The sequence below is a fragment of the Thunnus maccoyii genome, chromosome 15 (assembly GCF_910596095.1).
Source record: "Thunnus maccoyii chromosome 15, fThuMac1.1, whole genome shotgun sequence".
Lineage (NCBI taxonomy): Eukaryota > Metazoa > Chordata > Actinopteri > Scombriformes > Scombridae > Thunnus > Thunnus maccoyii.
This window is the reverse complement of record NC_056547.1, coordinates 19,925,644-19,946,527: the sequence shown is the minus strand read 5'-3', so window position 1 is coordinate 19,946,527 and position 20,884 is coordinate 19,925,644. Positions and strand designations below refer to the sequence as shown.

The window sequence follows — 20,884 nt, the reverse complement described above, 5'->3', positions numbered from 1 at the left end:
GTAGGTTTAACATTCAGTATATGTTATTAAGTCCAAACTAAAATAAATTGGCCAAAATCCATCCCACAATTTGTATTTACGGACACAAAAACAACTCACAGGCACCCAAATCCACAAAACAGGTTTTGGAAAAAAAAAAAAAAAAAAGAGCTGAGATGAGAGAGAAGAAGAAAGAACAAGCGAGTAGTAGGGACAATAAAAGAGAAGAGAAGGGAGAGGAGACGAGTGGAGAAGAAAAGTGTAGGGTGGACAGGAGGGCGGTGTGAGTTCGCCTCTCTGTTGACCTGTCTCCTTTGAAGTGATTAGGTTGGCTGGGGACTTTCAGAGTAGGACAATGAACGTCACACGCAAGGCCACATACCTCTAGGCCTATGTCACAAAATGGTGATGTCGCACGTCTGAACTTACACACTCATACAGACTCGGAGCAGACACACAAGTATGCAGCGTGCAGCGGCAACTACTTGGGCATGCAGGTACGCACATACCAGGGCACGACATCCCTAATGACTACCTGCCCTGTCTTCAGGAACAGGGGTTAGTGTGTCTGTGTCTTTATTGTGGAGGTCTTGGAAGAACTGAAAAAAAAAAAAGGACTTCTGAAAAACGGTGGCGGGGCCTTTTTAAAATCTCATGATTTTGATTGACAGCACTGGGCTCCCAAGAGGAAACTTGAATGCTTGAATTTCTGTGGGAAACACAAAGGCCATCAAGAATGGAAAGGCTTCACAGACATAGAGACAGACAGGTCTGGCTCCAGATAGATGGCCAGACCGGTATTCTGACCGCCAAACTGTAGTTATGTAATATAAGTTGAAAGTGCCTTCACTGTCAGAAAAATCTGCTTAGTGAAGAATCAGCATCGGAAAACTGGCACAATTACTTTTGTAGTATGATGCTGGGATCTCTCATAAACAAAACAGCACAAGAGAAACGGTGAGCATCGTTCCAAGATTTTTCCATGTCTGTGTGTATGTGTGTGTGTATAGAATACATGTATATACTGTGTTGAAGAAAGTATGTGAACACTTTAAAAAAATATTTCAAAAATGATTTTGGTTTGCTTTTTTTTTTTATGAGTTCCAGGCAGGATCCTTTAGCCAAGTTCCAAATTGAGTATATGATTATGTGTGTGTGTGTGGCCTCGCTACACACAAACTACTGTAGATTATTAACTGTGTTTGTTACTTTGAGGAAATGTGTGTCTGTGCTTTTTGCCTTTGGGCTGGGTAGGGGGCCAAGTTTCATTGTGCTCTGTTGTGATTATTTTGTTTATTTTTATCCGGCTCTGGGTTGTAATTGAGGTCTGCGTAAACTTTTGGTTGGTTTGTTTTATACTCTCTGCCCTTTTTTCCTATTCTGGGAAGCAGTTTCTCTCTCTTCATCCTCTCTTTACCCCGTCTTCCTCTCTCTCCTGTTGCTACTCTGATGTCCCCACACTCCACATCAGTAGATTTCATTAGCGTCTGGGGGATCTTGCAGGGTCGAACGCATGCAGCGGCAAGCCGCACTTCATGTGGAGTGTGTGGAAGTGGTATATGTATATGTGTGTGTGTGTGTGTGTGTGTGTGTGTGTGTGTGAGTAGGGGGACCACAGCACTCTTTTTTTCTAATCATCTCGTCATTTCCTAATGATAGGTCTGGTACCACAGCTACTGGGTGTGGCGCCCGAGAAAGCCATAAAGCTCACAGTAAGTCACTGCGTTAGCAAACGCAGACATATGCATGCACATTCACACAGACAAAGATCCACGCAGTTCTTCCGTCATTTGATGTTTTATACGTATTTTATTTCATGTGATACACACATGACACACATGTGAATGTGACCACGTAACTAAGGGACAGTCAGCAACACTCCAGCGCACCTGCATCTGTTAACTGTCCATCAGGTATCTTGATGAGAAGAAAAGAATTAAATATATGTAGCTTACATCAGTAATACTGTTATTGTTACAACCAATACTTGTTAATAGCACTGATACCAAAGATGTAAATGTAAATAAAACAAGGGTATCCTTCAGTGGAAACAAAATATAGTCAATAGTAAAATGTAGTATTAATATCCTATATAGAACATTGTATACTGTGTATAGCCTGTATATTTATATCATGTTACACTATACCAGTTTTAAATTTGTTGGTCTTTGCATGATATTATAACTTTTGTGTTTCCAGGTGAATGACTTTGTTCGAGGAAAGACCAGGCAGAAAGATGGCACAGTCCCTCTGGGTGCTGAGATCCTGGCCGGTGGATGTGTAAGTCACAAATGAGCACTGATTGGCTGGCTTGTACAGCATGCAGGTAACGTGGAGAGTTATGATTAGTCACAACCTGGACAGATTTAAGAATGCTCAAAAAAAGAAGGTTGCATTTTTGATATATAAAGAAATGGTAAAAGTGTTTTGTTGTTTTGTTTTTTCAAAAAGTCACACTCAACGAACAAAAGTGCTCTTCGGAGTCAAGGGCCTCAAGAATTGTAAGCAATAAGAAAAAATCCAAGGTACTCGGAGTACTGAGTATAATAGTACACCCAATATGACCTACACACAGGGTGTAGACCCTGATGAAGGCTTTTAGCCAAAATGTGTTGGTAGCTGCCATGAAATATTAAATATTATTATCCACAGGACTCAGATTGCATCGAATTTTTCCTCCTTGTTCAGAATTTAAAGAGAGATTGACCATTGATTGTTACATTCAAGAGTTTTTTATCCTAACGACTCAAAAGACTCAACAATCTGTGCATTTAGCCAAGACCCTATGTAAGACAATATCATAAGCAGACCTCTCTCTCAGGGACAGTTCCACTACTGGGACCACAGTGGTAATAAGACATTTGGCTTTTTGTGTGATTCCAACTATTTTACAATTTTAAAGGTTTTGGCTTTCACAGCAAAACTGTCATATCCAATCAAATCTAATTTTAGATTTTATTTTGTGAATTGTGATGTGTAACTGTACAAAGGATGGATTGGAATACAGCGATAAGGGCTGTGTCTGAAATCACTTCCTCGTTTACTCACCCACTACTCCCTATATAATAGACACTCAATAGTGAGCAGTAAGTTGAGATTTTGGACTTAGCATCATTTTGCGTCATCACTGATAGCTGTAGAGTTGCACAACGGTAATTTTTGCAACTGTAAAATGCATCGTATTATGGGATTGCTAGCGGAAAGTAGTGTTCATGCCGGTGACACTACTTTATCTGTTCCATTGTGGAATTTTTGAGGGCACTATATACGTGTACTGGGCCCTCAAATAAAATGGTGGAGTTTCTCAGTGGTGGTGTTCACACACCTCATTGTGAGCCACTATTTTCTACCTAACATGACATTCTTTTGTTTTACAAAAACAAGCAGAAAAGTAAATGAGGGCTGAAAGTAACGATTATTTTCATTATTGATCAATCTGTCCATTATTTTCTCAATTAATCAATTAGTAGTTTGGTCTATGAAATGTTATAAAAAGGTAAAAAACGTTGATTACTGTTTCCCAGAGTCTGAGGTGATGTCCTCAAATGTCTTGAAACCAGAAAATAATCATTTGTATTACATTATATTCATTTGAGAGGCTAGAACCAGAGAATTTTGACATTTTCTTAAGAATGACGAAAAACAATTAATTGAATATCAAAATAATTAGCAATTCATTTTCTGTCGATTGACTAAGCTATTAATCGACCAATTGTTGCAGCTCTAAAGTAAATAGTTCACATTGCATTAGACATCGCAGTTATTGGTGCATTAAAGTTGACATTTATGCTTGACACATTTATGCAGTTTAAGGAGGAGGAGAAAACAGAAGTACATAATGTACAGAAATGTAATGTGAACTGCACTCGCTATATACTGTAGACTTCTGCTTCTGTATGTGAATTCTGAATCTGCTTCATCAAACAGTGACAATGTTTAATCATACCTAACATTCTCTCCTCTTCACTGATGTAAAACTCTTGGTTCTTGTAAATAAACTTTTCCATCTTTTCCATCAACTTTTACATCTGTCAGACACTGGAACGCCTTAATAATCATTTCTAAGATAAGTTAGAGTTAAACTGTAGAGTTTTTGACCTGTAGTAGTGCTACGGAGCAAGTTTTTTACGAGTCGGTCCCCAGTTTGTTTGTCTCCCGCTAATGGCTTCACATTATGTGTGAACATGGCCCCAGATATTCATCTTGTTTGCAAAAGTCTGCAAGCATTTTACTCAAATACAAGCCAACACTGCATATTTTAGCGTTCACCTTTTTTCCCATAATAACCCAAACACGTTACCTCTCTCTCCCTCTTCATCATCCTGGCTCTTCAAAGTGCACTGTGCTGAAATGATGCTGTGCAGCACACAGACAGTGTGTAGAGTACTAAGGCAGCATACATCTCTTAACTATGTTTACCTGTTTTCTGAGTGCCGCCCTTTTGACAGTTAAGCAGACAGACATGGAGCTGTTTTGAGGCCAGCAGTCACTGTTTGTTGATGGAACGTGTAGAGATCACACATGAAAGAGCGAACGTGCATACTGTACATGTTTTCAGGAGCATGTGCATGTGCGACAAACAGAAGAGCATACAGGTGCACGGACACACACACGCACACATATTTAAGGGAGGAGAAGAAGATTGACAGCGGCTGCTACCTGAGACTCCCACCCCCAGTCTGTTACCTTCTTCCCTCCCATCATAGGTTTTGATCACTGAGCTGTCACAGTCTACCCCCAATGCATGTATACACACACACACACACACACACACACACACACACACACACACACACACAGGTAGTCCACCAAGCTCAGCAGCTTTAGCCTGAGCAAATGAAAGAAGGTCTTTCACTCAAGCCTCTTTTGATGCTGGTCACTAAAGCAGGATACACAAGTCATTATGGGTTTAGGCCCACTCAGGCACATTCAATTGACCTTATTAGTTCTGGGAATATGTTTGAAAAATGTTTTAGCACAGCGTATTTACAGGTCTGTTCTGGATAGCGAATTTGTTTTTAAGAAAGAGAGAAAAGAGTACAGCGCCGTAACTACAAGAAAGCTAATATACTGGAGATATATTGTGCACTGTACTGGGTGTGAAAAATAGTGGTTGTCTCTTTATACAAGCCATATGGATTCAGAAGCAGAACCATAACAGAAGCAAAGAGAGAGGAGAGGATAAATGTAGAGGAGAGGAGTGTGGATGGATGGATTTTTCCTCTTTTCCTCCGTGAGCCGTCGTGACAGCTCCTTTCATCCTGGCTGAGGCCCCGGTGTTAGTGCTGGCACTGCACTCTGCCTGCCACTTTATCTTACACACACTCACACATAACACGCGCACACTCACACACACACACACACACATAAGTCGAACCCTCCTGAACTGGGTTTTTAGCGAGGCTCCAGCCACAGCGCATGAAATCTGTTTATATCATTTGGTAGCTGTGAAAGTGTCGGTTTGGACCACAGTGTCAGCCGCGGATCCACAGTCTATAAAGAAGAAGACAGAACGAAAAGGGAGGAAAAATAGAACGGGGGGACTAGTAATGTTACGTGCGCACCTTTTTATTTCGAGCAGCTTCTCTATCACCGTCCTGTCCTGTTTATTTGCCTCTGCTCCTCTCATCTTTTCTGTTCTTGCTTTTTTTTTTAATCTCCTACTACCCTTCTCTGCCCTCTTAAATCTCCTTTTCTCACCTACCCTTTCCTCTCCTCACCTCCTCCTCCTCCTCCTCCTCTTCTTTCTCTCTCTAAACCTGCGGCTGAGCACCATTAAGCTCCAGTGTTGGTTGCCAGTTTCTAATGATTATTTGGTAAGAATGGCATGCTCCGTTGACTGAGCTGGCTGGATGCTTATCTGGCAGTTACTGGCCTGCATTTTAGGGCTTAAGTTACACAAAATACTTACTGGGTCATTGCTGAAAGGAGGAGTGGGGTAAGACTGAGAGTAAAAACGCAGTAACACTGTGTTAGTATTCATTGTAAATGTATCGCAGTTTGAATGGTTAGTTTAAGTCTTTGTAATGGCTCTCTTATTCAGGCCTGACGTGAATTATGAAAACATTATCAGAGAATCTAGCACACAACACACACACACACACACCGGGACCTGCACATGTAGCACGAAGGCTGTTCAGCAGAAATAAAAGTGTGATTGTTATTTATGGATGGTGGTTAATGTTTTTAGCTGGTGCTAATCTGTTGTGTGTGGCTTGAAGTGAATGGTTGGCGTGCGTGTGCGTAGTTGTTTTGGGAGAAGGGGAGTCCTCCAAATTTTACTAAGCTTTTCTGCTCTCCAACAAACACACACACACATAGCCAGGAGCTGTGATGCGTGCATAAGGTGCTGACGTCCCAGGTTTTTAAGGATCACCTTGCCTTGTAATTACCCGGGAATCATCAGAGAGCTGCCGACACCGTCAACCCATAATCACAACTCTAAACCTCTCTGCCTCAACCCCGACCTTCCCTCACTTCTCTTGTTTTGTCTACTCCTATCTCTGTTTCTGTCTCACTATCTCTCTCTCTCTCTCTCTCTCTCTCTCTCTCTCATTAGCCCTCTCTGTTTATTTGTCTGATTCTCTCCCGTCCTCTCAAAGTTCAACATTTCCGAGTTATTTTCCACAGTTAAGTAGGAATCTGCTGAAACAGGGCACGGGACGGTGACTCGCACAAAAAAAGCTTTGCACTGTCACTCATTTTATCTCATGTTGTTGGGGCTAATTGTCAGCTCATCTCTCTAAACGATGTTGTTGTTTACTCTCCTTGAGTAAACAACATCTCCATCTCCTCCATCTCCAGTCTCATTAGTATCCAGTTGAAGCAGCCAGCACTGCTAGGGGCCAGAACCAATAGCCTCTTAATGCTCGCGCTATTAGCCAGCATGTAATCAACTAGGTTATTTTCCATAAAACAAGTCATAAAGACTTAGCTGTGAGATATAGCGGCTTTGGAGCGGCGGCCCTCCTGCTATTCACAGCCTCTTGTTGGTTCTGGAAGGGAAGCTGAAGCCCACTGTATTCAGTGTTATTTAAAAAAGCAGCTGCACACACCTTCAATGAGACGATTATGATTGCTCTCTTTCTCTCCTCCCACTCTTCTCTTAGGCAATATATGGTAACATTTAAATCTGAGGGACTTTGAGCAAAAAAAAAAAAAAAAATTGCCCGTGTTGCAGATTGGAGCTTGATGCCTTCCTGTAAGGCATGAGTCGATGAACACAATCCATCATTCATAACGAAGCGAATGAAGGAAGAAGGGGGGGTGGGGGGGGGGGGTGGGAGAGAAACAACAACAAACAGACCAGGCCTATTTAAGACAGAGATGGCGCCATGGCAACCGATTGCTATCTAATTGCGATGTGCCGCCCTTTTGCGTGTAGCTACAGTAACCACTGGCAACCGTAGTGAGAGAGAGACAATATTAGAGAAGATGAGAGAGATCGTTTGAGAGGAGGTCAAAGAAAGAAACAGAGTGACAGAAAGAGAGACAATACTCTAAAGATGGCAGAGGAAGAGACCGAAACAATGAAAGGGAACATTAGAGACAGAGAAGTAAGTCAGACAAACACTGTAAAAATTTCACAGTATTTGGAAGAATTCTGGAAATGCTGTCAAGTTCCCTGACTAGACACACTTAAAGGTTTGTTTTGCCACAACTCTACCACAGCTACCTCTTATACTTAAAAGCCCTGCCGACCTGAAAGGCAAAGAAACCAGTCTGAACTTGCTGCAATATTGTTTCCCTCCCTTCACAAGTACAGGTTTTGAGAATGGTGTAAAGTGAGAGGTTAGACAGAAAAAGAGAAGTCAGAGTCCCCGCAGGGTCTTTGTGATGAAGACAAACAGCTGACAGACTCGACTGCATCAGCTGAATTCCCGGTACTCTCCTGTACTCTCCTCCTCTCTACATGTTTGTTTTGCAGCTGGTTGCTGAGGCTGCACTACTGTTAAAATTACATCACTTATTATTGTGTACAAGTAGGAAAAGTTGTTACAGACCACAGTTCATTAATCTTGATTTATTCAAATGTTTGTTTTTTTTTAAATTAATTTGTTGAAATTAACGCTTCTCTTCAATGGAGCTCAGGCAACACACACAAAATCTCACATAGATGAAATGAATATTAAAATTGGGTGTTTCTAGTCCGTTTCTTTTTTTCTTTACGTTAATTATTTTCATTTCTTTTCGACTCTCTGTTCCTCCAGGCTGGTGGCTCCCAGGTGATCTTCACCAACCCGCTGGAGATAGTAAAGATCCGTCTGCAGGTGGCAGGAGAGATCACCACGGGGCCGAGGGTCAGTGCCCTGTCTGTCATCAGAGACCTTGGCTTCTTCGGACTTTACAAGGTGGGAAACATTGTTGGGGTCAGAGGTGCATGTATAAATCATCACACACACACACAATGCAACCAGACCTGATGGGCTCATGTTTTTGTAGGTGTAGTTCATGTTGTGGTTGCTGACATGGCGCTGTATTACTCATTGTTTTAATCTTCACTGGCTGTGTGACCCGTGTCTGAGCCACACATCATAGAGTTGCAGTTTTTTATGGTTTAAAACTGCTGCAGTATTTTTGCAGTATTCAGTTTTTAAGACATTTGCATTTAATACATGAAATATATATGCAATATTAATACATAATGAATCAAGAGAGGCATCTCTTTTGAAATACAAAGAAATTTGCATCTCAGCAGTTAATTTTACTTATTCTGATGTCTGTCTTGGTGGCCATTTTTGCGGTTATTTAAAGTTATTAGATATTAATGTTGATGCCCATTTCATACTAAACAAACAAGGTTGTGCGCAGAATGAAGAGCAGCACTTTATCCTACAAAGCAGCTAACTAGGATGCTATATTATATAATCACAATATTAAGTGGTATCCTTGTCCTCTCTTGATATTTTCTGACATGCTTGACATTTTTACTCAAGTCATGGTAGATTTGGAAAGAAGTTACATAATTCCAGGAATTCAGAGGTGGACAAAATTTATTTTTCAACCATTCTTCTCTACAGTATAATTGTCACTGTGACAGGTTTCACTTCCTGTAAATGCCAGAATCCCATTGGACGCATGTTGTGGAGGTCAGCCGTCAATTTAATTGAACTTCAGTTACAAAACCACTTAGTGTGCACTGCTATGACTCCCACAACTGCTGCTGTAAGGGTTTTCTTTTTCATGTTAAATATTTGCATTATCTTGCAAATATAAAAATAATTAGAAAAAGATTATAAACAAATTTGAATGAATGCATGGTTGCCTCACTCATATCTAAAACTCTTCTAACTCTGGCAGCTGCAGTGCAGCAATGCTGGAGCTATGACACTGCTGAGCTGTGCCAGGTGGACATTAGAGGTTGGACTCCCGACACCTAAAACGTTCTGATAGCTTATTAGAGGAGGTAAAATACTTGTTGATGAGAGCTGCGTCATCGTAACAGCCTCTTGGTCCATATGTCCACACACACTTTTTCATTTGTCTATGTCCCAACTAATATGTAAGCATGTAGAAATAATAATGCAAGATACAGTGTTTAGGATGTTCATTGGATGTTGACTTTTTTGATGATGTAACACTTGGAGAGTTGACATAACTGCATTCAGGCAGTTTCCCATTTGAAATAGAAAATTGCATTTATCTTTTTAAATGAAAAGTACAACCTTGGACAGAGCCCAAAGCCATAATAGATTGCACGTTATCCTGTATTCATGTTTGATTTGTTTCTACTCAGTTAATAGTCAAATTGTTGCCAGACATCCAATATCCACTCTATTGTATTTTCATCAGCTTCACAACTTCACAACAATCCATTATTTCTCATTACTGTTATGACTAAATCGTATGTGATTTTTCTATTAACTATTGTACAATTATACATTACCTTACCCCACATCAGCTATCATTTAAATCAACAATTCCATGTGGTCTTCTGTTCAAGAACAAGAAAAGGCACAATTCACGCTAAAAGCTGTATTTAACCTTAATTGCCATAATTGGTATTTTTCAATGGCACAGGGCTAAAAATTACAGTGCACTGTTTGAACATATTAGGGGAGTGTGATATTATGCGCCCAACACATTGTAAAGTAAGCACGAAAGATTATAATGTCATATTAGGCGCTAATATGGCAATACTGTTGTGTTTTAGACGTATTTTCTTGGTACCGATGACCTGAGAGCAGAGCCACATGGCAAACTTTTTCTGTATTTGTCTTTCTTATGCACACACACACACACGTGCCAACACACACACACATACACACACACACACACGTGCCAATACGCACACACGTGCCAACACACACACACACACACACACACACACACACACACACAGTTTTGGATTTGGAAGCTATCAATTAAACAGAAGAGCTGTAGGAATCAATGAACGAACTGTGGCTACTGCTAACATTAGCAGCTCAACTGGCTAGACAAGGACAGCCCTCAGGGTGAAACAGAGCCTAATGTCTAATTAAATTACATAAATTAGTCCTAATGGAGCTTGGCAGGAGAGATTCTGCTTCAAATGTAAACACAATCAACTGTGAAAATGTCAATCTCATACCTGTGGTTGTATTAATTTCCCTCATTTTACTTAAATAAGATGATTTTTGTTTGTGTTTTCAAATTCTAAATAGAGAACTATCTTCAGCTGGTTATTTACTACACCGGACCCTATCACTAGATGTTTCCCAGGCTTATCTGTGTGCTGTCTCTGTCTGTGTGCTGATGTGGCCACCTGTCAGCACAGACAACTTCCATGTAAACCTTTTGGTTCTGTTAACAAGGCTGTAAAAGTATGTGGAGTCTCCTCTTGTCTCGTCTACCTGCCGACCTTTTCCTGTGTGTGTGTGTGTGTGTGTGTGTGTGTGTGTGTGTCCATATAACTATTGTCTCCATTCAACTGTCTGTGAGAATGCTGCTCAGTGCTGCGTTACCCATAAGAGTGTGGTGTTTAAACGTGCGCATGTCCGTGCACACACTTTTGCGCTCGTCTTCCTGCTCCGTGCACGGAGAGGAGACAAAGTGCATTGAGAAAGCCGTAGCAGTGTTTGGCGGTGGTGGTAGAGGGGGGGGAGGTGGGGAGGAGACGAGCTCCAGCCTGCAAGCCCCAGACGGGCTGGCTCCGGAGGGGCTGCACCCAGGCACAGAGCTGCCTTTGTCAGGGTAATTATCCTGAAGCTCACCCTCCGTTGGTGGAGCTACGGGTCGGTAGGGTGGCTAACACTCTAGCGCCACCATTCATCACTGGGGGAAAGTTGTCATTGTAGGAATATGGCTCCAGATGATGTTTCATGGATATGAAGTCATTATATTTAAGCTGAATAATGTGCAAGAAGTGAATCAGATAGATTTGCATTTTGCCTATTCTCACTAAACAAAGTCATGCATTTCATCTCGGTACAAAAGGATTAATGTGGACATATTTGCATACTCTCTCTGGGTTCGTTCTGCCAGTGAATTAGCCAACCCAACCCAACACCATTACCCTGGTATTAAGGCTTCTGGTCCCAGTCGCTGTGACGCTGCTTGTCTGTCCCGCCACGATACAATCTCCCAGCTTTCAGCAGCACTCGGGCCCCAGCCAGCGAACAAGAGGGACAGGCAGACAAGAAGTGCCAGAGGAAAGAGAGGGAAAGAGATAGCCCAGGTATCTGCCAATCCTCTCTGTGTGTATGTGTATGTGTGTGTGTGTGTGTGTAGGAACCAAAGGATTATCCCATAGGAGTTAAATGAAGCCTGTCCAAAACAGGGAGACCCTGCCCAGCTCTTTAAACGCTTTCTGTTGACTGTAGTTGCTGTATCAAGAAGGTGGCAGCAGGCCAACAGGCTTGAAATGCATCAGGAAACTCAATAGGCTTGATGATATAGTGTTGTTTACAGTGGCAGACAAGGAGCCATCTTCTCTTTTCCCCCACCCTAGATTTATTTCATTCAGCCGGTCTGTCTTTTTTTTTTTTTCTTGGTTTTGGAGCTGCCTACCTCACCTGCTGCTGAAGACAGCATATGGAGCGTTTGCATATGGAGACACATGATTTGTCTGGCATGATGTGGTGGTGATACTTCACGTAAGAGTTCCAGGAGTCTTTTGGAAGTAGGTCTTTGGCATTTGAGCATCTGGACAGTTGATGTTTCACATTGTGGCTTGAACAAAACAATCCATCTTTAGAGAGCCCAGCCAGCAGGCAAGGTTTGAATCCCCCAAGCTCCATCGCTCTTCCTCTGCTCCCTTTTCTTTTTTATCTTTGTTTTCTCTTTCTGAACGTTCACCTCCCAACCCAATATTATGACCTGAAATATTTCTTTTTGTCTTTCTCCAGGGTTCCAAAGCTTGTTTCCTGCGGGACATCCCCTTCTCAGCCATCTACTTCCCCTGCTATGCCCACGGCAAGGCTTACTTCACTGATGAGGATGGACGGATAGGGCCAGCCAAGATGCTGTTAGCTGGAGCTCTGGCAGGTAAAACACTTGATCCCCTCCCGCCTTTATACTCCAGCCGACAAGGGATAGAGAACTTTAATCAAGCTTAAATATAACAGGGAGTCTTAAATTCCCAAATAACATTAGAATTGTCCCTGCGGGATCCCTTGGATAACAATCAAAATCAAAAGCACTTATGTGTGCTTTGTGAGATGTTGTAGTGACCACATCCTGAACATGTACACAAGAATAAGAAGAGATGCTTAAAAAGAGTAAATTGCCTCTTAATATATTTTATTTAAATGGTAAAAGCAAATATTTCTTGTTTTTTACACTGGAAATCGACATTATTGCTTTTTATATTTGATTCTTACCGGTAGTAGCGGGTCTTAAATAATGTGACATGAAATATAAGTGTTATATAAGTGTTTATATATTTGTGGGGTTAGACAAAGTGGAAGTTCTCTGCTGAGACTTTGTCCAACATTTTTAAACTAGGCCACCACTTGAGAAAGGTTATTCAGGTCTCAGTGAGGGTGCTCATATAATTCTGAGGGGTCACAATATGATTGGAAAAGGAACAAAAATGAAAAATGAAATTTTATTTTTGACCTTTCTCTATTTTATTTTATTTTTTTTTCTGCTTTTTTCTCCTGGATAATGCTAAAATCCTACAAATGAAACTGTGGAAGAATCACAACTCAATTGGACCATTACTGCCAACACAGCATTAATGGTCCAATTAATGCCATATTACATTTGTAGATTATGATGACATATAAAATATCTGACCATCCCTAGTGAACCAAAGTCAGCTTCAGTCCCCGAGTAGGTGCGCAGAGCCTTAGAGTTCATGAAAAGAAATGCTCAGAACAAAGTGTGAGAGCAGGTCTCACTCTGCTCTCGCCTCAGACCTCCACAGGCTGCAGTAACAGTAGCAGAGCTCAGAGTTTGGAAGCCAGGCAGCCTCTGACCGCAGGCTCCATGGCGGTAGCTGCTAATTAGAGTGCTGCTCAGTGATTGGGGACTGAGGTTTTGGAGCCCTGCAGCAGGGAAGCGCCTCAGATGCCTGCCAACCAGGCCGGCAGGGAGGCTTTCCAATCCTAATATGTTGTACATGCACATACACGCATGCATGCAAGCACACACACCGACACAAACTGCTGTGTGCTTACTTAATGCATGTTTCATCCTGTAAGAATGCATACAGTCCTGTTTGTACTATATGTGCAGGGTTTTAATATTTGATTTATCCTAAAGAAAACATTAACAACAGCCCAGCACTCAAGTTAAAAAGCTTTTGAACATTTGCATAAAAAAAAAAGTAATATTTGTTTTTGAATCTTCAGAGATGTGTCAGCCGCAGCGCTCTCTTTTTGACGCAGAGGCATGGCACAACACTGAAAAATCATAAATTCTTTCTCCATCCTTCGTTTTTTTTTACTTTGGTTTCTCACCACAAGACTGGCAGCCACGGCCCACAGACTCCAAGTTGAAACGAGCTCCATGATTTCTTAATTTTTTTCGTTACTGCGACACATTTATCATCCTTCTTTCACATACATTTATCAGCGGTTTCAGCATTCTGGCAATTAGTGTTTTACAGTCAGCACAGGAAATTGAATTACATGCTGAGTTTGTTCAGCATTATTTAGTCAGGCATTACTCTGGTCTGTGAAGAACATAGTGTTGGCCATCTCTAACTCGCATTAGCTCTTTATATGAGTGAGAATTATGCAGGGAGTGTTTGACTTTATTAGCTGTGAGGTGTGAAAAATATAAGTGTTGTTAAGTCTGTTCCTTCGTCAATAATTCGACAACTACGGGCCACATTAGCATGAAAACCGTTATGAATATTATTAATGGTCCCCAGAGAGAAGCTCTTACCTTTACACTAGAGCAGCTAGCAGGTCAAACATTTCAACTACACAAACTAAAGTTTGGATTTTAATCATGGAGAGCTGAAACAATTAGTCAGTTAATCAGTATTGTATGTAAAATGTTGATAACTGATGAATTGTTTAAGCCACTTTTCAATACTAGATATGAATAAATTCAAAAATATTTGGTGTTTCCAGCTTCAAAAATGTGAGTATTTGCTGCCCTTCTCTGTTCTGTATCAGTGTAAAAGGTTCTTTAGGTTTTAAACTGTTCAAGACACTTGAAGACGTCATCTTGGGAAACTGTGATGGGCATCTTTCACATTTTTGTGACTTTTTTATTTTTAGACAAAACAATCAGTTAATTGAGAAAATTATCCACAGATAAATTGTTCATGAAAATAATAGTTGTTTGCAGCCATATAGTCATTGATTCATTTCAGGACAACACTTTTCATGCTTAAAAGAAATATTAAATAATTCATATTTAAGGATTTAGTGTGAATCGATTTCCTTATACCGCTTTTAAAAGACTCCATAGTAATATATGATATATGGTTGTGTCATTATATCTCCATTTCCAACTATTTTCTACCACATCTCAAAATCCACAGGAAACATCTGATTTATTGGCCAAGTATGCAAGGAGTTTGACTTTGTTTTGTGGTAGTTCTACTACTTATACACAGTTTCAAGAAGACACATAGACATACAACCAAAGCAAGAACAACAAAGCTGAACATAAACATGCTATGCACATATTAGGTACAGGTCAAACATCCTCCTCTCCTCTCTCCTCTCCTCTCCTCTCCTCTCCTCTCCTCTCCTCTCCTCTCCTCTCCTCTCCTCAGTTCAGTGCAGGTGGTCAGTCACCACCGCCAGTCTGCTACCTAATGCTGAGTTGATCAGGCCCGCTGAATAGCTCGTTTGGCCGCTACAAAAACCAAGAAGTCAGAGTAAATCGTCAAGAGGGCAGTTGATGGTAATGACCGAGCCATCAATGATTGAGCCCATTCATGGCTGAAGTGGATGGAGTGGGGGCTCTGCAGTCACTCCCTTCAGTCAGCCAGTCACTTTCACAGGCACACGGGGCACAGTGTGCATTGCTCTCATTACCGTCCATTGTCTGGGCCCTTTCAAACGGCTGTAAGAAAAGTGGGAGAGAGAGGAAAGGAAGAGAAAAGGTAGAGATTAAATAATGGCCTTGCTGGTGGTATGGATTGGTTGATGGTGAAGTGATAGGAACTGGCCCCTACTTGTGTCTGGTGTATGTACGCGGCTGACTTACTGCAAGATGGTCAAGACCCAAGATGAGCGAACAAAGAACGATAGAACCACTCTATCAGATGCAGTTTACGATGATATGCAAGATTTCAATTGATCGCTGATGGCTGCTTTCTACAAATCATCTCATTTGTTGGGGGCTGATTTTAAATGTCTGCTCTATTTAGAATCAAACACATCAGACTGCTATATACAAAAAATCAATAAAAAGTGTCATATGAGTAAACTCTTCTTGCATTCTTCTCCCCAGGCATGCCAGCGGCCTCTCTGGTGACCCCGGCGGACGTGATCAAGACCAGGCTACAGGTGGCGGCGCGTGCTGGCCAGACCACCTACAGCGGCCTGGTGGACTGCTTCTGGAAGATTCTTAGAGAAGAGGGACCCCGAGCTTTCTGGAAAGGAGCTGGAGGTATGTTTGCTGACGTGATGATAAAAGAGTCAACCGTCATGATCATATTAAAGGACATCATTTTTACACTTTTCAAACTCCTTACAGCCTCATGTTTTGTTTTATACGGTTACTTGTCATCTTGAATTATCACCGTGCACCGATCAATAAGCTCACAGGCAGTAAGAAGAGGTTTTTAGCCCCGAGTTTTACCTCTCAGGCTACATACAGGTTGCAGTGTATTATTGCTGGAGGTTGTTAGGAAAGTATGCTTGAGAGGAAGACTGCAGGCACTATTCAAGACTGAAAATAGTACTTCCACCTCTTCTGTCTGTTTTTGGGGTGAAAAAAATATATTTTGTATATTTTTATTTACAGTTTATATTTTCCCAAAAAGATAGAAAGCTAGAATTGAATATCAATCAAAGATAAAGCAGTGAAGGACAGTGCTCTTTGTTTTAAAGACACAAAACATTATCTACAAAGTATTGAGTCACTATCAGAGAGACTGAACAGGATTTTAAGTATTATATTAACAATACAGAGATTTACAGACTTCTTATATTTACATATTGTAAACTGGACGGTGTATCAGTCTGAAAGAAGAACAGCAGATTAATGCAATGTGGCATCTCAATGACAAAGAAGATGAGTTTCACTTTGTTTTCTTTTGTCCTTCACTTGGAACTACACAATACTTTTAGTAAGATAAAAACAGAAATTGATTTTGTAAATGTGAATGTACACAAAGACTAAGTTGTTGTACATGAGGACAAAAAGCCCTTTATCAGGACAAACTGTCTTCTGCTATTCAGTGCACAAATTATTTGAAAGTATATGAAAGTAATAATGTTATAACACATTTTTCTTTTGCTTTTGTGTATGTGTTTTCCAGAAGATGAATTTCACTGCATATTTTTTTATGTTTGATAAGTACTGGTGTCTTTGTGGGAGGCCAAATACACAGCAGTAAAAACTAACTAACCAATAACTAACTACAACATGTTTAAACACCACAAACACATTTTTTGTTATAAAATATGATGATAACCAATTTAATCATCATTTCTGATTTCATGGTGTCTCCCCCCCCTTCTCAAACCAAACCTGCACCCTTGATTATGTGCTTATGTAGATTAGCGTCTTTGAATAAACAGATTTCCGTCTCTTCCCGCAGCTCGAGTGTTTCGATCTTCGCCTCAGTTTGGCGTGACCCTGGTGACCTATGAGCTCCTGCAGCGCTGGTTCTATATCGACTTTGGAGGACAGTAAGTCTCCTTCTCTTCCGCTTAGTTACATGTTTACTGTCAATCACACTACAGTAAACTTCCTCTAAAACATTTCTGATGCTTGATTGTAGTTATTTCAGTTTTAAGACAGAAGCCTGCAGATTGTTCATCCCCTTTATCAAAGACCACCCCCTTGTAGAACAATAGGGGTTAATTTCAACATAGCTTGGTGGGTGTCCTCCCTCCTCTGCCAGAGAAAGAAATGCCACAAGACCAAAAATAATTTTCAAGCACATTAGCTGACAGACTGAAGCCCTCGCTCAAAGCTCTGGATGTGACAATTTTCTCAAACGCGGGAGTTTCACCGCACCGTCAGGGCAGGCAGCACCCATTTGACTTCTACATGTTCTTTCTCCACTTCTGGGATTTGAAACGAGCTCATTTTCCACCTGAAAATAGGTCACTCTCAGGAATAATTCACTGCTTCTCTGAAGTTAAAAAAGGTCCAGTAGGGAATCGAGGTGGTGAACCTCTCAAAATGCTTCTTTTAATGGACAGCTGAGACTGTGCCGCTGTATCCGTTGGAGGGGCTCTTTACTTTTTCATGTAGCTGCTTCTCTCTCTCTGTCTCTCTCTCAACGGCTCACAGTAAAACAAAATCAGTGGCAGATCCAGCGAATATTCGGTGTGGTTTGGAGTTGATCTGTGCTCCTTCGCTGTCCGTGTTGGCAGCGAATCACAGAGCCCTGCGTGAAATCAATGAGGGATTTGATTTAGTTCTGCTTTGAGGGAGAAATGCAAACTGTTCAACTTAAGATTTTCTACGAAGATGTTTATTTCTGCGGTGAAGAGTGTTTAATATAATAATATAAATTTAAGATTTAATAATCATAATAAAACTCACTTTCTCCTCTGTTTGGTTAACATATCATCTTGTGCCATGTTTATGTTGTTTAACACTCTCTCCCTTTCCCTCCATCGCTCCTCACCTTCTTGCATCCAACTCCCCTTCTCGCATCGCCTTTTTTCCTCCCTCTTGTCTCGCCATGCCTCTGGCTCTCTCCTCCGTCTTCATCTTTCTTTCTCTCGCTCTCTCTCTCTCTCTCTCTCTCTCTGTCTCCACACCACAGAAAGCCGGCTGGCTCGGAGCCCACCCCCAAGTCTCGGATCAGCCTGCCGGCGCCCAACCCCGACCACATCGGAGGCTTCAGGTTGGCCGTGGCCACGTTCGCTGGCATCGAGAGCAAGTTTGGACTCCATCTCCCACGCTACACAGTGGCGACGGCGGCGGCCCCCTCCAACGCCAGCACCCCTTGAACTGCTCACTTCATCTTGACATAGGTTTGGGGGGGTTGAATGAGGAAGAGTAGAAAGAGGGAATGTTTTTCATACTTGATGCAATGAAAGACACCAACTAGTCCAGTGTTTTAAGTTACCTATTTAAAATTATTTATTGTTTTCTCTTATAATGATACATTTATGGTAGTTTATATGAAACCATATGCAATAGTGAGCCAAATAACACGAGCGACACAAAGGTAAATTCTTTGTAGGAGCCGTGCTGTATTTGTTTTAATTGACCTTTGATTGACATTGTTTTGAGTTGTATTATACTGAGTTTTGTTTTTCATACAGTTCAACTGGTACAGTAATATGCACACAGGGCAGCAGAAGGGCTGGCAGATGTTTAAATACACCTTAACTGCTTGCTTTTTATTGAAAAGGAATATCAATAACTAATAACTATCTCTGGCGTCTTCCTTTTGCTGCTTTATATTCAAAAGCACATCCGTCATATGATCGTATATATATAGTTGTCTTTAATCGTACACGTGGCACTTCTGTAAAAATGAGGAATAGAGACATATTTTCATATATCTATACGGCTATTTTGATCCTAAGTTGCTTTCAATTGTGTGCTGAATTGATCAAATATATATATATATGTATATATATATATACATATATGTATATGACCAAAAAGATCTTGAATGTAAAGACGCAGTGTAACATTCTAACTCGTACACAATGTTTACTGTACTAAGATGTTTGGTTTCAGGTCTAAATGTGTGCAGATGTGTAAATGTCTTGAGAGAAAGCCGGCACCAACTGCACTCCTGTAGCGTGTCATGACTGAGTATTTAAATTTGTACAGTGCAGAGAATGTAGGAGTTACATATGGTGTGTAATAATCGTGCCTTACTGTACGTATGGCAGCAACATGTGTACTGAGAGTAAAGAGAAACTTATATTAGTAAAGCGGATCTCTGCTTGAGTTTTTATTCACATTATTATCGGCTTTCAACAACATTTCATTAAAAGCAAGACAACAGTCGATCAAGCGATGCTTTAATAGCAAACATAGCAGGTTTAACAGCGAGCTCTCACCATCACAATATACCTCTTGTTCATTGTTACAGTTCATGAAAGAATATACAGCTGTGGCTCTGGTTCAGAACCACCTTCGTCCACTTGATTCAGCTTCTGACACCCTGAAACAACTGACATAAAGCAGCCACAAGCCCCACGTGTGATAACGTCACCATATTGACTCCGTGTTTATGCGTCTGGGATATTTCAGGAATGTGTCGCATGCAGGCAGAATACAGAGGAAAAAAAAAAAAGCACAACAGAAGGTGAACGTGACATTTTGTAAACAGAACACAATGACTAATCTATGGACCCTGCTTTATTTTTACGGTAGTGCAAAGCATCATTACAGTACACATATCTTCATAAGGCTATAAGACTGCCACTTTTATATAGTGTAGGCTCACGAGTTGCAAGCAACACATCACCTTTAAAGAAATAAATAAGGGTAGAAGTCAACAGTTCACCCATTAATAGACAGTCTGCATTTACAATAAAAGCTCTGCCTTGTTTGGATCAGACAGGAACATGAACATAAAGGTGGAGAAACACAACTGAGTGAGAAGCACATGCTATAGTGACACCAATAAAAGCACACTGGGCCTTTGAGTCCCCTCCCCTACTCCCCTCCCTCCACTTTGGTTTCGGAGTCTATGAAGCCAGCTCCATAGGCCCCTCCTCCTCGCCGTCCGCCCTGTTAGCACGGATCTCCATCAGGGTACGGGCGAAACGTGCCCAGTCGTCACTGTGGGCCACCGACAGCTGGAGGAAAAAACATCACAAGGACACGAGTGCGTCACGTGAACACATAGAGGCTTTCTATGAACGACACAACAAGAGGACAGTGATGTGAGCTGCGCTGACTGTAGAGCTAATAACGGGACTCGTCAAACTGAACGTCGTTCCTCATTCAAGTGTCGTGTGCTGTGGGAGTCAGAGTGAGTGGGACAAGAACCGCGGCCACCACCCAAGCTGTCTGCAACCGCTTTGCATGGCCAGGCTGTAATTAAACAGGAACCAGGAGGAGGGATGCAGCCCCCCTCCTCTCCCTCCCCACCACCAGAGCTGGCAGAGTCCACAGCAGGGGGGCTGCGTCAGAACATCATCTATATGGTGCCTGAGTGGCTTCAGCATTAGCAGTGTTTTAACAGACTACAAGAGGCCCTCGTGTGGGAGAAACACTGCTGGATTCTGTGTTGTCAGGCTTTAAAAAGCAACGATCTCCAAACATTTTCACGTCATTGAACAGCATTAAACCAAACAGTGTGGTTACTGTCTCCCTCTCTTTCTCAACCCAACCAGGTCAAGACAGATGGCTGTCCGCCTAG

At 41.5% G+C, this 20,884-nt stretch overlaps 2 protein-coding genes across 11 annotated transcripts in view; one reads left to right on the top strand and one right to left on the bottom strand.

The window, feature by feature from the left end:
• The window catches only part of LOC121912831 (calcium-binding mitochondrial carrier protein Aralar2), a 50,057-nt gene extending 30,612 nt beyond the window's left edge, over nucleotides 1-19,445 (top strand). The window contains exons 12-18 of the mRNA XM_042435294.1: nucleotides 1,639-1,691; nucleotides 2,179-2,259; nucleotides 8,190-8,330; nucleotides 12,306-12,444; nucleotides 15,820-15,978; nucleotides 17,135-17,225; nucleotides 18,317-19,445. Of these exons, the coding sequence (XP_042291228.1) occupies nucleotides 1,639-1,691; nucleotides 2,179-2,259; nucleotides 8,190-8,330; nucleotides 12,306-12,444; nucleotides 15,820-15,978; nucleotides 17,135-17,225; nucleotides 18,317-18,503 (851 nt within the window). The 3' untranslated portion in view covers nucleotides 18,504-19,445. The remainder of the gene's footprint in view (nucleotides 1-1,638; nucleotides 1,692-2,178; nucleotides 2,260-8,189; nucleotides 8,331-12,305; nucleotides 12,445-15,819; nucleotides 15,979-17,134; nucleotides 17,226-18,316) is intronic.
• Nucleotides 19,446-19,518: 73 nt separating this feature from the next.
• The window catches only part of LOC121912832 (cytoplasmic dynein 1 intermediate chain 1), a 56,561-nt gene continuing 55,195 nt past the window's right edge, over nucleotides 19,519-20,884 (bottom strand). For all 10 annotated transcript variants that reach the window (XM_042435295.1, XM_042435297.1, XM_042435298.1 and 7 more), the window contains one exon: nucleotides 19,519-20,318. In XM_042435295.1, the coding sequence (XP_042291229.1) occupies nucleotides 20,208-20,318 (111 nt within the window). In that variant the 3' untranslated portion in view covers nucleotides 19,519-20,207. The remainder of the gene's footprint in view (nucleotides 20,319-20,884) is intronic.